General features: G+C 43.3%; 1 protein-coding gene across 1 annotated transcript; it reads left to right on the top strand.

Annotated features, from left to right (window-relative positions):
• The first annotated feature begins 8,936 nt into the window (after window positions 1-8,936).
• Window positions 8,937-14,495, top strand: LOC108800253 (ferritin, middle subunit). The gene is made up of 4 exons (XM_018572222.1): window positions 8,937-9,210; window positions 11,680-11,826; window positions 12,744-12,869; window positions 14,174-14,495. Exons 1-4 carry the CDS (start codon window positions 9,109-9,111, stop codon window positions 14,327-14,329), a joined length of 531 nt encoding a protein of 176 aa, XP_018427724.1. The 5' UTR covers window positions 8,937-9,108; the 3' UTR covers window positions 14,330-14,495.
• Window positions 14,496-17,025: the final 2,530 nt, after the last annotated feature.

The following is a 17,025-nucleotide window of genomic DNA, read 5'->3' as shown; positions in this document are numbered from 1 at the left end:
TGCGGATGCGGATGGCATCTGCGCCCCGCGGTTGCGACATGTAGTCCAACGCCGCCCACAATCCTGAATACCGCAACCGCCGGGCGCCAATGCCATCTGCAATTAAATCAGCTATCGGCGCCCGGCAGGTGCGGAATACTGCAGGGGCTGACTGACAACTTTTAGCCATGGGGCAAGTGCAGCCCAGAGGCCCATGGTGCAGCAACTTGGCCCCCCTCCCGCTCTGCCTCTTCCCCTGCCTTCTCCCTGCCCCTGCCTGCCACTTTTGCCATCCATGTAACAGTAGTGTGAATGGTCAGGCGATGTGAGGTCTCCTAGTAAGTCCATGGAAAGGGTGACAGGCTGGGGGATGGTGCTCTCCTCCCACTGGGCTCCCTACATGGTTCTGGCCTTACTCCGCTCCATGTCCGGTACTTAGGCACTCTCGCCCACTGTAGGCTGTCCATGCTTCTGGGCTGTAAGCTGTGGGAGGTTAGTGGGAGGAGCCGGACAGTGTCAAAGTCAGTGTTCTATAATTTTTCTCGATCCTATACATTTTCTCGACTGTGTCACTTCCAGTGGGGCCGAGTCATCCGAACCAGCTGTTTTATTGACCCCCTTTCTTCATGACATGCGCACCTGGAAGAGACGCGGTAGAGAAATGTATGGGTTGAGGAAAATTAAAGCACACTGGTAGTGGAGGGATGCCTCGTCAGTACTGTGCGCGTATATGACTGCTGCGACCCTGGTAGTTCTGCCACTAACTCCAAGCTGTAGAGGGATTACAAATCTCAGCACATTATACAGCAATGTAGAATAATACCACCAGCTATAGAGGACTATAAATCTCAGAAATACATTGTACAGCAATGAAGAACACCAACAGCTATAGAGAACTACAATTCCCAGCAATACCATTATACAGCAATGCAGAATGGCATCAGCTATAGAGGACTACAAATCCCAGCAATACATATTACAGCAATGCAGAATAATATGAAGCTACATACTCTATGTTGCTTCGGGTTCACCACCTGATGTCTCCAGGGTCTCAGGAGGGTTGTGTGGGCTCTCAGGAGGTTGTGCAGGCTCTCAGGTGGCCGGTGTGAGCTCTCAGGTGGGCTGTGTGGGCTCTCACCAGGGGTCAAGAGAGTTACACGGGTGCATGTGGCTGCAGCAGAGGCGGCTCCCTATCTAGGCTCTCAGGTGGCCTATGCGGACTGTCAGGTGGTCAGTGCAGGCTCTCTGTTGGTCAGTGCGGGCTCTCTGTTGGTCAGTGCGGGATCTGTGGTAGCCAGTGGGTGCTCCCTGATAACTAGTGTGGGCTCTGTGGTAGCTCACAGGTGGGTAGTGGGGGCTCCCTGGTGGTTAGTGGGGGCTCCCTGGTGGCCAGTGGAGGCTCTGCGGTGGCTCCCTGGTGGATAGTGAGGGCTCCCTGGTGTAGGGTGACCATTCGTCCCTGATTTCCGGGGACAGTCCCTGAATTGAGGAGACTGTCCCCGGAAATGTCCCTGGGAACTACAGCTGCAGCTAACGATTATTTTAGTTAGCCGATTATTAAATTCGATTAATCGGTTAATCAGGATTCAAACAATGGCTCTAGTGATGGACTACGAGTTTGTATTGAGATTGCAGTCCATCACAGGAGCAAGCTTAGAGCAGTGGAAGTAAAAAAAAAAGCATGGTGTACAATATAGTGAAATGGAAAGTGTAAAATTATACAGCAATCAATGCAGAATGGCATCGGCTATAAAATCCCAGCAATAGTACATTATACAGCGCAATGCAGAATACCACCAGCTATAGAGGAATAAACAAATCCCAGCAATAGTACATTATAGCTGGTGATATTCTGCATTGCGCTGTATAATGTACTATTGCTGGGTTTTGTAGTCCTCTATACAGCGCAATGCAGAATACCACCAGCTATAGAGTACAACAAATCCCAGCAATAATATATATTACACAGCACAAGCACATTAGCACATTACAGCACATTACACAGCACAATGCAGAATACCACCAGCTATAGAGTACAACAAATCCCAGCAATAATATATATTACACAGCACAAGCACATTAGCACATTACAGCACATTACACAGCACAATGCAGAATACCACCAGCTATATAGGAATACAACAAATCCCAGCAATACATTACTTACAGTGTATAATGTATTGCTGGGATTTGTATTCCTCTATAGCTGATGGTACATTGCTCTGTATAACATACAGCACAATGTACCATCAGCTATGGAGGAATACAAATCCCAATATCCAAGCAATACATTATAGAGAACTATGTGGGGGAAAGTGCGGACTTACCTGAACAGTCTTCCAGATCTGGTCTGTTTTTCGACGGCTGTCATTCCCCCCACACCTGCTCCTCCTTACTTCTTCTTCTCCCTGCGTCCCTGTGCTGATCGTTAATGTGGGCGGGCGGTGAGCATGAGGCGGGGAGAAGGTGCGGCGTGTGGAGTGTGGATGTGGGCGGGCGGGTCTGGCAGCGGCAAGCGTGTGGCAGGGTGGAGGTGCGGCGTGTGTGGAGCCGTGAACAGGGCCAATTAATTGACAGCCGATTAATCAATGATTGAAAACGTTGACAACTTTTTCAATCATTGATTATAATCGACTTAGTCGATTAGTTGTTGCAGCTCTACATTCATCCCCGATTTTTGGGGACAGTCCCCGGAATGAGGAGAACATCCCCTGACAAATCATGTCCCCGGGAACATAAAATAAAACTTTTTTTTTTTTAATACTCACCTGATCCCTGGATCCACCAACAAGCGTAGCCTCCCGTCTCCCATGCTGTTAGAAGCTGCATACAGAGCGTGCTGGTTACTACTTAAAGTGGCGTGCACTGTGTGCAGCTTCTGAGAAGATACGCTATTAGCATAGCGAGGAAGCCGGCTGCGTATTTTGCCTAGCTCCCGCTACGCTAATAGCGCATCTTCTCAGACGCTGCACACAGCGCGAGCCGGCTTAAGTAATAACCAGCACACGCTGTATGCAGCTTCTAACAGCGTGGGAGACGGGAGGCTGTGCTTGTCGGTGGATCCAGGGATCTTCTACTGTCATCATGGAATACCGTTATTAAAAGAAGATCTGCAGGAAATGTAAAAATTAACCCCTGCAGTGGGGCGACCCCCACGCTGCAAGGGTTAACTGCTTGTTTTGTTTTATTTTGTTCTAGGGATTAAAATAAAGAAAATATACTGACCCGCTCACCTCTCTCCCCTCCACTCTGGTGGCAGAATGTCCCTGGATGTCTTCATGTCTAATACAGCTGCATTAGACGTGATGACGTTGTCAGTCACTAGACCTCCAGAGCCCAGTAAGGGAACCTGTGGGGTGCAATCTAGCAGCCAAGGAGGACCGAGGATCAGGTGAGTATATTTTCTTTATTACTATATCTATTTCTAGATGTTTTTCTGAAACACCAAAACTGACCAGTAACAACATGCTTAGACATAAAGTAATCAAAACCACAGATAGCAGTCATATTTTCATGCACCTTTTCTTTCCACCATGATGGTATTGGTTATTGGTAAAGCTGAACTCCAGGGATGAATAACATTTCTCCTTGCAGTGGTTCCCCCTCCCCACTACAAGGTCTAGAGGATGTTGAGTATGTTGATATACTTACCTTGTTTCCAACACTAACATTTTAAAACCCAGTTTGTATTGTATTGTGTAGTTAAAATTAAAGTGACATTAACCACTTCAAGACCAGGTGTTTAGACCCCCTTCCTGACCAGGCCATTTTTCAGTGTTCAGCACTGCAGTACTGACGTTTATTCCGTCATATAACGCTGTACTGAAATGAATTTTATACCATTTTTTGGGGACAGATAGAGCTTTCTTTTGGTGGTATTTAAACACCACTGCGGTTTTAATTTTTTACTATAATTAGGAAACATTTATTATTACCCAGTTTTTTGGTAAAATATAAAATATCAGGTCACGTCGGGTAAATAGACACCAAACATGTCAAGCTTTAAAATTGCGCGCACCCGCGAAATCGCAGAAAACTACCATACCCAAAATTGGCCATAGGCGACACCTTAAAAGCTTTTACCGCTCATCAGTGTAGTGTTATCAGTGATTGATGGCCCTACCTTATTGCTCTCACTCCGACGTTTGCGGCGATATGTAACATGTGTGGCGTAATGGGCGCAATCGTCTTTTTTGCACGTATGCTCCCCCGACGCATGTTTACATGCGTGTATGTAGGGGTGGGGACTTAAAAAAAAAAAAAATTATTCTTTTTTATGTGTAAGTTTAAATTTTTTTTGGGGGGGGGGACTTGAATTTTTGTTTCCTTTTTTTTTCCACTAAACTTTATTGCAATCACATACAGGGGGCTAATTAGATGTCCGCTCAGACACGCCCCCTCGCTCGTTTTTTTACTACGGCCGGCCCGGAGGCAGTTAAAGTCAAATTTGTTTCCCCTCCCCCCAATGTTAAGTAAAACACTTACCTTAAATGATGTCTCTTAATCCGATCTTCCTCTTCTTTCCTGTCCTTTTCAGCCTTTCCCCCAGCGCTGTGGCGGGGCTCCCATCCAGCGCTGACTCCTCTGTCCTTGCTGGCACTTCCTGTCCCACGGTGTCTGCATGCGGGAGCACGCATCCATAGACTCCAAAGACTTATAGTCTCTCCTCGTCTCCCGGCCGAAAATCTGAACTGCGCATGCGCCCGCCCCAAGATGCTTTGCGGCCGCCCGAGCAGTCTCTGATTTTCGGAAGGGAGCACGCGGCGAAGATAGCGTAAGTTTAAACCACTTTTAAAAAAAACTTTTTGCATATATCTACTGCTTGCTAGCAGTAGATATATGCAAAAAAAACGGAGGGTTTAAAAACCCTTTAAGTAGCCTTGCTGACCATCAGGCTATAAACATTCCTGCTCACCCTAGTCCCTTTGTGGTATGAAGTAAATTAAAGGACTATAGTCGGTCTGCAAGGTAAACTGTTGACCTCACAGCTATGTTCTCCATTTTTCTGTTGCAGAAACATATGCTAGGACATATTTTTCTAGGGTAGAATACTTTCCTTCTACTGAATGAAACATTGATCACTTTACCATCTCTGTAGAGGCCACATAGCACTTCTAAAGTTGTCATAATCACTGTTCACTTGAGAAACATGTAATAAAGCTCTGGTTTACTGAAAATGAAACGAGTATCTCTGTGCAGGTATTTTCAATGGCCCCTCAGGGGTACCTTGTCAGCCTCTCTCATGGGAGGTAACTCATTTTTATAGAGCACAACAATGAGAAGCACATCACTAAATTCTTGAAATAAATACAGCTACCTATATATGACAAAACAATGACTGGCATGTTGTCTAAAACAAAATTTCTCTCCTTTCCAACCACTTAGGGAACTGGTTCAGTCCTGCTTTAATGAGTAAAAACTGTTCCCAGAGCCTCTGAGATGTCACTAAGTGATCTTATTACCCATAATTTTATGGTGTGCTCCGTGAATCAGCACAAACGTGGTTATAATGACTCAGCATCATTTAACACTACATCATAGTCATCCTAGCCCAACGATTTAACATGATAATTGGCCACTGTCACCATGTACGGTATGTTTCGAGGTTTGTGACCTCAGAAGATTAATAAATTTAAATGTTTCAGAAATGAAATCATTTTTGGGTCACGCCTTAATGACCAAGGCAACATGTGGGTTGAGAACCACTGCTCTAGACCATGGGTCTTAAACTCAATTTGCTCGGAGGCCACTAGACAAAATTTTGTTTCTCCCATGGGGGCCGCTTGCCAAATTTCATAAAATGTCATACTTCAAAGTAAAATGGAACTATATTCAGTACCAGTGTTAATGTCTGTGTGTGTTTATAATGTCAGTATTTGCATTTTTTATGGTTTCTTTGTATGCAATGGCAGTATATTTGTGTGATGGTTTGTGTGTGTGTGTGTATTGTCAGGATGTCTGAGTAGCGTCGTTATGCACTGTATGTTAATGTTTCTGTGTGTCAGATCAGTGTGCATATGTGTGCAGTTTCAGTATGTGTGTGCTCCCCCCCCACAGGTTTTAATTGTATTCATAGAGGACTAAAAGATTCACACAGAAATATGCAGACGCACAGGCATGCGCACATACAAAAAGATGCACAAAAAAACCCCCCCCTGAATTACACGCCTGGGAAACACACACAATAATACACAAAAAAAAACACAAAGCTCCCAACACACAGAAGTACACACATAATAACACACACACACACACACACACACACACACACACAGAGGGGCGTATCTGCCACGAGGCAAACAAGGTGTTTGCCTCGGACGGCAGATTCCAAGGGAGCGACAAAAATGCTGGGTTCTCAATGTACGGACCGCATACCTGACTTGCAGGAGCAGCTACACGGTGTGCATCTTTGTCGGATGCAGACCGTGTAGCTGAGTCTGCGCCGGCACTCGGATCCTTTCGGCCAGCGCTCTTTCAGTGAGCGCTGGCCAAAAGGATTGTGCAGGATTGATTGGTAAGGTCTGCAGCAGACCTCACCAATCAACCAACGAATCACCAGGGACCGGCGTGCCGCCTCACAGCCTCTCTTGGAGGAGGCAGGGGGCAGAGACACCGACGGAGGAGGTGGGAGGCGTCGCCGGAGCTCCAGTCAGGCGGCGAAGATGACAATGAGGCCAGGTCGGGCGCCGAGGATGAGGAGGCCGCCCAGTCGAGCGCCGAGTACAAGGAGGCCGTGTTCCAAAGAGGTCAGGCCGTGCAAGGTAAGAGGACTGTGCTGGCAGAGACCAGCATAGATTCTGCACAGCCCACCAAAGAGTCTCAGGTGTGCTGTGCAATACCCTTTGGTTGGCTCTGCAGGATCCGTAGGGGGCGTTGTCGGGTCTCAGGGGGGCTTTGCAGGATCCATAGTGTGCTCTGTTCCAAATTGGTACTTACAATTGTATTTATGGACCCAGTGGTTAGAGGGTGGGAGCGTTTCAGTGTGGCAGGTACCGTGGTGATGTAGGTGGAGTGGAGAAGGTTGTACCGCTGATGAGGCCCCCTTTAACCACTGTACCTTGTAACTCCCTCCCCATCTCTTAACACTGCTGCTGCCACAAATCCTCTCACAAGCAATAAACAAACGTTATTGCTTGTTTTTTCATAAACAACCTATTTATTGAAAAAACATAAGCAATAAAGTTTCTTTAAAAAAAGAGAGAAAAAAAAATACCTTGCTCCGATTAGGAGAATCGATTAGACATGAACACAGCAGAAAAGAGTAAAACAACGGCACATGCAGGCAGCAGCTGTTGCCAATCTAAAGTGGGCGGGGATGTGGATGTCGGGAGGACGTCATCCTGTAGTCCTGGCTCAGGTCGGGAGCGCGCACACAGACACCATGTAACATTCCAGAGAAGAGACAGTCAGCTGCAAAACGAAAGTTCTCCCCAGCATGAGAAGAGATAAGGATTTAAAAAGGAAGAGCAGCAAAGAGAAGAGAAACTACCATGGATTACAGTAAGGCACACATTACAGTATTAGTTTATGTTAAAAAATCTGAGGGTTTAATGTCACTTTAAGGTCCTTGATGTGATATCAACCACCAAAATACTCAGTATCTGCCCACACAGCCCCCAGCCACACAACACCGCCTCGGGGACTTGTAATCTAACATCAGATACTGAGTAACTAATGATGGACCCGTTAAGACAGTGATGCCATAACAAAGACGGCTCCCCACTGCACCTCAAGGACCCTAATACCCTGCTGGGCTGCAGTGACAAGAAACAGGAAAAATAGATAGAAAAAAGACAAAGAAGCCACAAAGGTAGAAACGAAAAGGAGTGCAAAGCAGGGGCGTCACGAGGCTGGGTGACACCCGGAGCGGTAACCGAGTGTCACCCCGCCGAGATGTCACTGCGCATGCGCGCGGCGTCACCACACGCATGCGCGATGACGTCATTGTGCACGGGCGGCAGTAATCTGATACCTGCTGGTGGCCATCTTGGTGATGGACGCCGGCAGAGAGAGGAGGGGACAGTCACCCGGCGGGATAAGGTATGCCGCCGGGTCCCCTCCTCTCTCCTGACACTGTCGGGCGGTCGGGCCATGACCGAGCGCCCGACTTTTCAGATGGGGGGTGACACCAGAATGACTGAGTCATTTTGGTGTCAACCCTCCAATGGTGTCACCCGGGTGCGAGTCGCACCCCCCTTGTGACGCCATCAGCATTGTAGTAACCATTTATAAATATTGATAAAAGTAATTATTGAGTTAATTATATATTTGTCAAACACATGTCAAACAATCTTGCATGGATACACCCTGGGTCCAAACTTCTACGCGTTTCGCTAAAAAGCTTCCTCAGGAAGATAGGAGGCTGCCTGTAATATTTAAATATCAAGGATGTAACCAAATATGACTATCCATAAGAATTGACAACAACAATTGCATCACATAATGAACATATAACAAACATCAAAAAATGCATAACCTTTTTATTAGGGTCTTAGTGGTGAATCAATCCGCATCTCCAATGGGACAAGACACGTAAACTCTTAGAAATTCATTTTTATTCTGATATTTTGATGAATAAATACAGATAAAAAGGAGGGGCCAATGTATAAGCCCGTTGGTTTCAATCCCACATCAATTTCCTAAACATAGTACAGTCTAAAATCACCATAGGCATGTAGCATCCCTGGACCACAGTAACAATTCCATATATCTGAGCATGACCTGTTGTCCATGCAATAATCAGGATTACCAATAAATATTATATTCTGATAAGGATAGTAAAAGTAGATATTGAAGGTAGTAATGTTACTTCATGAACTTGCCTGCACTGTCCCCTCCTGGCCAAGGGTCAACAGTCTTGCATAATAGCCTGCTTCATTTGTTTGGCTGCTTGTAGATGATGTAAGTGAAGGGAGGGCGTTCAGCCCCACACTCCGGGCTGGCTGCCTATAAATACAGAGCTTCTGTGTGTTGTGTTTAGATCTACTCCTGACTCTGAGCAGAGTTCTTGCTTCAACAGTGCTTGAACGGAACCCTCTCTGAGTCTTTTGCTCTTTTTCTAAACATCTTCTACTAATTGCTGACTTTCTGTGACTTCTTTGCGCCACCCAAAACAACTGAAACGCTGAAATGGAGTCCCAGGTGCGCCAGAACTACCACCGCGATTGCGAGGCTGCCATCAACCGTATGGTGAACTTGGAGCTGTACGCCTCCTACACCTACAGCTCTATAGTGAGTATTATTACGATACTGTATATAAGATATATTTCTTACTGCCCTTTCCTTATGCCTAGATTTTGTTGTATTTAACTTAACTTATTAAAGTGAACATTAGGCAATTTTGTTTGCTACAGCATTTATGACACTATAAGACACTGTAAGGGAATTTAGCAAAACAGGAGCAGACAAAATCTGGAGCAGCTGTGCATGACAGCCAATCAACATCCACCTTTCATTTTAAAAGCTTAAGTGAACAAACTGAAGAAAGAAGCTGATTGGTTGTGTGATGTTTGGGGAATTAGCTGGACCGCAGGACACAGGCTTTCTCAGACAAACTGCATTTATTTTTCACAGCAGCAACAATAAACAGTCATTTCCTTCAGTACAGCAAAACAACTTAAAAGATTGCTTCCTTCCGCATAGAAATAATACACTGTATTGTTTGCTTCCTTCAGCACAGGAAAAAATAACAGCCTCACCGGCTTGGAGGGTTTCAGTCCACAAGGTTATCACACTCTTAACTTCAGAGTTTCTCTCTCTCTCAGCCCACAGGCTCCCAGTAAAGTTCAGCTGCTTCAAAGCACCAGTACTTCCATCTGCTCCACAGCCTTGTCTGCAAACATTAATCAGGGCTTCTCTCTCTGTCTCTAGCTTCCTATCCTTTTGAACACACTTCCTGTAGCAACTGTTAACCCATTTCTGTCCCTTAAAGGGACCACAACCCGAACAAAGGGAAATATACACTTCTCCCAGGACCCATCTGCTGGTGTCCTGTACAGTTGCCATAGACAACTGTCCCAGATTTTGTCTGCCCCCGTTTTGATAAATGCCCCCCTGTGTGTCCTAAGATCCTTGTCTTTTAAAAACAAATTATGTAAAAAAAAAACCAATACGAGCACTTTCTGCAAGTATTTAGTCCTGTTTTCACCACTTGAAGATTCATTAACTGGGTGTAAGTAAGGCAAGGTTAGATGACACTTTTAGTACCAAGACTGACAATAAAGTTAAAGTGACACTAAACTCAGGAGTTAAATCTTAAAAATGCATTCAAATACCTAACTATGAACAAAAATGTATCTTATTTGTGTATCGGCTGCAGATCATCAAATCATCTCTGAATTCATGATGACACTGTCCTTCCTTCTGGAGGGTGGCTACTTTTCTTCCCCATGGTCCCTGTGTATTGTAAAGTAGACACCGCTCCAAACTCACTCCCGTGATTGACTGCTATCCCAATACAAATTGGTTAACTAAACATGAGATTGTAGTCCATCACAGGAGCAAGTTCGGAGCGGTGATTACTTTACACTACAACAAAAGTAGCCACCCTCCAGAAGAAAGGACAGTGTCAGCACCAATTCAGAGATTATTTGAAGATCTACAGCTGAGTAATACACAAATAAGCTAAATTGTCCAGGGGTCTGGTCCATTTTGTAGCAATGGTGAGTTTTTCCTAATTCAGAAACATTCTAGCTCCAGTTATATTCTGAGAGCATATGGGGATTTGTTCAGATGTACAGATGGCAAGAAGCTGGCAGAGAAAATGTATGTATTCACTGGCCATATATCTTTACCTTTTCTGACTTTGTGGAGAGACAGCAAATATAGTCAATGGCTCCCTGACACTATCTAGAAGCTACTATGTTATTTGAGATTTATGTTTCTGCCAGTGGCTGGTGGATCCCTAAGAAAAGTGCAGGACTTAGTTTAATATACTTGAAGGATTTTAGCAAACTTCAGGTTCTACCTGCTGCCTTTTGTATTGGAACTTCATAAATGGCAGAAGCCATTGTCATCTGGCTTGATATCCACTCCATAATATAATGTGAATATTTCTTAACATTATATAATCATTTCTGCAACACTTTGCTAGTAGTCAGCAATTACCAAAAGAGCACCTGTGACATCTAAAATAATTTCCCCATGATGCTTCACTCATGCCAGGACCTCTGCACTTCTCTATTTCAGGTTAATGGTTGCTTGCAGTACAGCTACAATTCTGTACGCATATGTGGCAATAGACAGACATGTCTCTTACAGAGAACAATGAAATGCACACATATAGGAACCAACCTTATCTTCTTCCCATCTTAGCCAATGTCTAAATTACATATACGCTCCTATTTTCACATATATCCTCTGGCAAGATGAGCATTTAAAAAGCAAATCATTGTTTTTTGTTGAGTAATACATTTCAGATACTGTATAATTTGTTAGACAAATAGTGAATTGTCCAGGCTGATGAGGAAGAGTATGAAATATGGAAGCTCCTTAGCTAAGTCTCTATGCCATCTTATGAGAGCAGATAAAGTTTATGAATATTGAGGGGAGTCTGTGATAAATTTAGCTCCTCAAATATAAGATTTTATAAAGTAATACATAATGCTGATTGATGAGCTTTTTTTTACTGGTATATCTGTGAAAACTGGTTTTACTGGTACATTTTTAACATTAAACCTCCATCTCCTTTCCTCCCTCCAGTCTTTCTTTTTTGATCGTGACGATGTCGCACTTCACCATGTGGCAGAGTTCTTCAAGAAACATAGCCACGAGGAGAGGGAGCATGCCGAGAAGTTCATGAAATATCAAAACAAGCGTGGGGGTCGCATTGTCCTGCAAGACATCAAGGTAAGAATGACCTGTAGCTTTGGACCTACAGATTCTGATGTTTGAGAAAAGAACATATTTTCACTGGCATGGGAAATTTTATGTTACGTAATGTGCCCTTTTCAGTGATTAGCAGGGATCAGGTGATCAAACAGGCTCCTCTCATTGCACATATGTTGTATAGTTAATATGGAAGTGCCCAGGAGTAGTTTCCAGGGGTCTGGTCCATTTTGTAGCAATGGTGAGTTTTTCCTAATTCAGAAACATTCTAGCTCCAGTTATATTCTGAGAGCATATGGGGATTTGTTCAGATGTACAGATGGCAAGAAGCTGGCAGAGAAAATGTATGTATTCACTGGCCATATATCTTTACCTTTTCTGACTTTGTGGAGAGACAGCAAATATAGTCAATGGCTCCCTGACACTATCTAGAAGCTACTATGTTATTTGAGATTTATGTTTCTGCCAGTGGCTGGTGGATCCCTAAGAAAAGTGCAGGACTTAGTTTAATATACTTGAAGGATTTTAGCAAACTTCAGGTTCTACCTGCTGCCTTTTGTATTGGAACTTCACATGGATTCCACTCACTTCCTTGCCACCTCCTACGTGCTGAATGGAATGGTCTTCTGCTTACCACTAGAAATAGACATGATCCAATAACTGTTTTCTGTTTACTGTAGGTGTATAGAGCATACAAGGAAGCCATTTTTTGCTAGTTTTAAAAGATCATAACTTGCTGAAAATAAATATCCTTTACTGTATATGGGTTGGACTTGATGGACGTATGTCTTTATTCAACCCCAAATACTATGTAACTATGTATGTTACCCAGGAGAAACTATTGCATAAACATTTTCACTTAAAACACTTCACGCAAACCTGTACATTTTTCATACTACTGACATGACTACTTATGCCTATTTGTTTTTTTTCCTCAGAAACCAGAGCGTGATGAGTGGGGTAACACCCTGGATGCCATGCAGGCTGCTTTGCAGCTGGAGAAGACTGTGAACCAGGCTCTTCTGGACCTGCACAAGCTAGCCACTGACAAAGTTGACCCTCATGTAAGTATCTGCTTCACATCCTTAGGCTTAAATGCAATTACTGCATACATTCCATCATTTTCAATCAATAGCAGGTAAAAAGTACAGAAAAAAAATACTCCTTACATCTTAATTCATTGTTTTGGTTCCTTACAACCATTTTCAAGTCCAAATGTGGAAATTGCTGTACCACTTATCTGTTCTTGTTTTAAAATGATGGACTATATTAAATAAAGAGCCATATTTGCATCTAAAGTTTTCTGTGCTGACCTTTTTAGACTAGACTTGAATGCGCCCTGGAGGTGACGGAGGGGTTCGGATGATACACCGTAGAGCAGCCAAAGAGTGGTCTATAAATACATATGACAATAGAGATGTGATTTTTTTTTAACTGGAATTATCAAGCAATGCAGAAAGTCATTTTGTGAGCAGAAAATATAGGCTAACCTGAGCACTACGAACAAATTACATTAGTGACTCTTTGAGCATCAGTCAACATAATGACTGTCTCCTTTGTGCAGCTAGCTTGAGAACATATTTCCCAGACTACAAAACTTTATGTTACACAGAAAGGATTAAATATATTATAGTACATTATATACATATGGCATACATGCGTGACTTTGTTTTATACTCTATAGTCATTTTAGCATAAAAATGATTTCATGGGACATAAATATAGAAATCGGAGGAATAGGAGAATTGAGGTGTTTCCCATAGCAAAACCAATATGATTAATTTAAAAGAATAAAATAAGTCAAGCTTGGTGAACTAAAGTTTAAATTTATACTGTAAAGTGACAGCTGTAATCTTCCCAGGAATGGATACCCGGATACCCCTTGTTATCCCACAATAAGAGATATACAGTACTGTATAAAACACTTCTATGACTTCTGCGCTCATATGTTGTATTAAAGTGTCCAGAAAGAATAGATGACAAACTGATTTTCAAACTTATATACCAAAAGGGCTTTTGGTGGTATATAAATCAGTCTGAAAAACTGTTTGACATTTATTAGTCATCATGGACACCTGTACAACAAACTGGTGATTTGTTTAATCTTGCAATCTGCATCGTTTAAAGGACAGTTGAAATCTAAATGGTTGCAACTTCAGTTTTTTTCATCTTTATTCAAAGGGCATTTAACAAAATTATCAATATGGCAGATCACAGAACATGATGCTGGAACTATAAGTAGTTTCATTGATGCAGAAGGAGGAAAGAAACAATGTTCAACAATTTATTTATATTATCTTATATCTTGTGTTTCCTTGCAGTCTGAGTGCCTGGAATGCATGACTAAATTCTAAAACTTGTTTTTCAGCTGTGTGACTTCTTGGAATCTCAATATCTGGAGGAACAAGTGAAGGATATTAAGCGTTTTGGAGATTACATCACCAACCTGAAGCGCCTTGGGGTGCCCCAGAATGGCATGGGCGAGTACCTGTTTGACAAGCATAGCCTGGAAGAGAGCAGCTAAGCTGTGTGCCACCCATGAGGATCCAACCACTCTACTTTCCATCTATATTCCTTTTACTATCTGTGTGACATGTATTCCTGAGGGTCTTACATTTTCTGTGATCCTATAATAATATAGCTGTAGCTGTGCTTGTCAGCAAGTTTCTAATAAAGTCTTTCAGCATGTATATTTATTTATTTACTTTAGTTGGTGTTCATAGATCTTGCAAGAGTAATACTGAATATACCTAGTTTTTCTATCCTTTGGTTGTATGAGAGGTTTTACCATTATTTTTATGAATTTAATGTCTTGCTTGTGCAGCTGCTACTTGGAAATGTGTGGTGTCATTAAGCTCTCAGTTCTGTTTTGCCCAGCTGTATCCTATTAAATGTATAGGAGACAATGCCATTCCCATTGCCTGAGCCCATATAGTTATTAACATAAACATTTTGGGAATGGCCCATGTTGCCACTTTATCAGAATATTTCTGTAATATGCCATCATATGTTGAGTTTTGTCTGTGCCATAATGCCCAACTCTTTTATTGTCCTCCTGTGAGTTTTGTTTCACAGCTTTGTTTACCTCCATTGTTGCAATAATCTGTCCTGGCTGACTGCACCTTTCTAGTGATGTTCCATAGAAATAAATGGAACCATCTCAGGAGTGTCTCCAGTCTCATGTGACAGCCAGTTCATTCTGCAGAGTGGCAGTGGGCATCCTCACAACATTTCCAGCTATGTAATTTTAGGGCTAAATATCTTCCATTCTCAGAATCTCCTTCCAACGTTTATATATATATTTAAGGATATATGTTGAAACCTACTGTAATGTACTACCATTTATGGAAGTTAGGTCTAGAGGCACTTTAAAGTAAACCTGTTCTGAGAGAAATACAGAGGCTGCCATTGCCATTTTTCTGGCTGCTCCTCGGTTCCAAATGTTCCGAGTCACTGAAATCAACTTGAACTTCTGTTCTGGATACTAGTGCTGGGTCAGTGTCTTAGCTTACTAAGTGAATGGCTTGATCTCCTACTGATGTCACTCAGCAGAGACAGAGACAGTGGTTTCAGCAGTGGCTCTTATCTTCTGTGGCTCTACCAGACACAAACATCTGCTTCAGCTACCTGCTTCACCACATGTAAATAACCAGGAACACCAATAATAATTAGTATAATTATGGGGAGAGGGGAAACACACTCTTTCCTATATTTAGAGCCGATGTGTGACATTGAAGCTGTCACACATTGGCTCTATAGAACGGGAAATAATTTCCTGATCTTCTTCCTGGAAAGAGCGGTGACTGTCAGTCACTGTTCCCCATAGGAATTCCCCCTCCCTGTTCCTCCCTCAGTGACTGGAGTGACTGATGGGGATGGGACGGGCACAGCTAGCTCTAGAGAGGCAGAGCCAGCTGTCAATCAGCCAGCGGGGTGGATCCAGACAAGCCGAAGGATTAGCTGAAGCTTCGGCTTAATCCTTTTAGTGAATAACACCCTCTTTAATAATAACACCCTAAGTGCCAAAATATTATTAAATATAAAGTGTCCTTAGTTATGAATAATTCCATTTCAAATACAAAAGTGACCACGTGATCTTTCACCAAACACGTCCTCCTCTGTGCCATCCTGACCCTATTGGCAAGCAACTAACCCGCTGCCGTATGACATTTTAAATAAGATCTTACTGCGATGGATAGTATCCCAAACAATATGGAGAGAACTCTGGACCTCCTCCTTAGTGCTTCCACACAATCAACCATCCAGTCTGCAGAGTGAAAAGAGGGACTCATGGAATAAAAAGACCTTTATTTTTTAAATGATAAAAACAAATGTACTCACGAATAAAGTACTCTAAACCCACACTATGTATTATGGGTTCAATCCAGTACCAGGCTCCCCACCTTCAGGAGGTGGGGAGTTCAAACACACAGAACGTATTGGTTTACTGTACTGTATGATATAGTGTATGAGTGGAGGGTTTCAGGTTCATAGTTTAATTTAGCGCCCTATATTTGTGGTGTTTTGGATATCTTCAAAATTTTTATACAACAGCTGGTAGTAGTTTATGCATTTTAGGGTAAGTGCAGAAATCTGGCATAGTATTTGACCCTTTTCTAGGGCCGCCAAAAGGGGGATACTGCTTGCCCTTCTGTAACGGGTTCAGACCCCATCGGGTCAGCAGGGGGACCGAGGCCCGGCTTGGAAACAGGCAGCAGAGCTGCCGCCTACAGCTCCTAACACTGTTCTGGAGCCAGCTGCATGCTCCAATCTCTGTCCCCTCCGATCCCCACTGCTCTCCCCTGCCTGTATCCGCAGAGGCAGCAGGGATAGGATAGGAGACAGAGCTCTGCAGCCGCGGCCCAGTGGGGAGGACCTGCTGTCAGGAGGCAGAGCAGCCATGATTTAGAGCAGAGGATGGGTCAATATGTGAAATATTTACCTATGCTTCCCTGATCACAGAGTGATCAGTATTTATCACTCGGTGTTTGTAAATAACTGAGGACATAGTGATTACTATGCTCCCAGTTATGAAGGAACAGGAAGTGCTCTAATCATCACATACTATGTGCTCAGTTTATGAATGAACAGGAGCACTCAGGACAGAGGCTTCCTGTCCATTCATAACTGGGGAGAGACAATGCCTCCTCAGTTTGTGAATGAACAGGAAGCCTCTGTACTGAGTATTACCTGTTCATTCAGTGCTGGGGCTGCACAAAA

The sequence above is a fragment of the Nanorana parkeri genome, unplaced genomic scaffold (genome assembly GCF_000935625.1).
Source record: "Nanorana parkeri isolate BGI_ZX_2015 unplaced genomic scaffold, ASM93562v1 scaffold1970, whole genome shotgun sequence".
In the NCBI taxonomy this organism is placed as follows: Eukaryota; Metazoa; Chordata; class Amphibia; order Anura; family Dicroglossidae; genus Nanorana; species Nanorana parkeri.
Note: the sequence above shows the minus strand (reverse complement) of the source record. Positions and strands in the feature narration are given on the sequence as shown.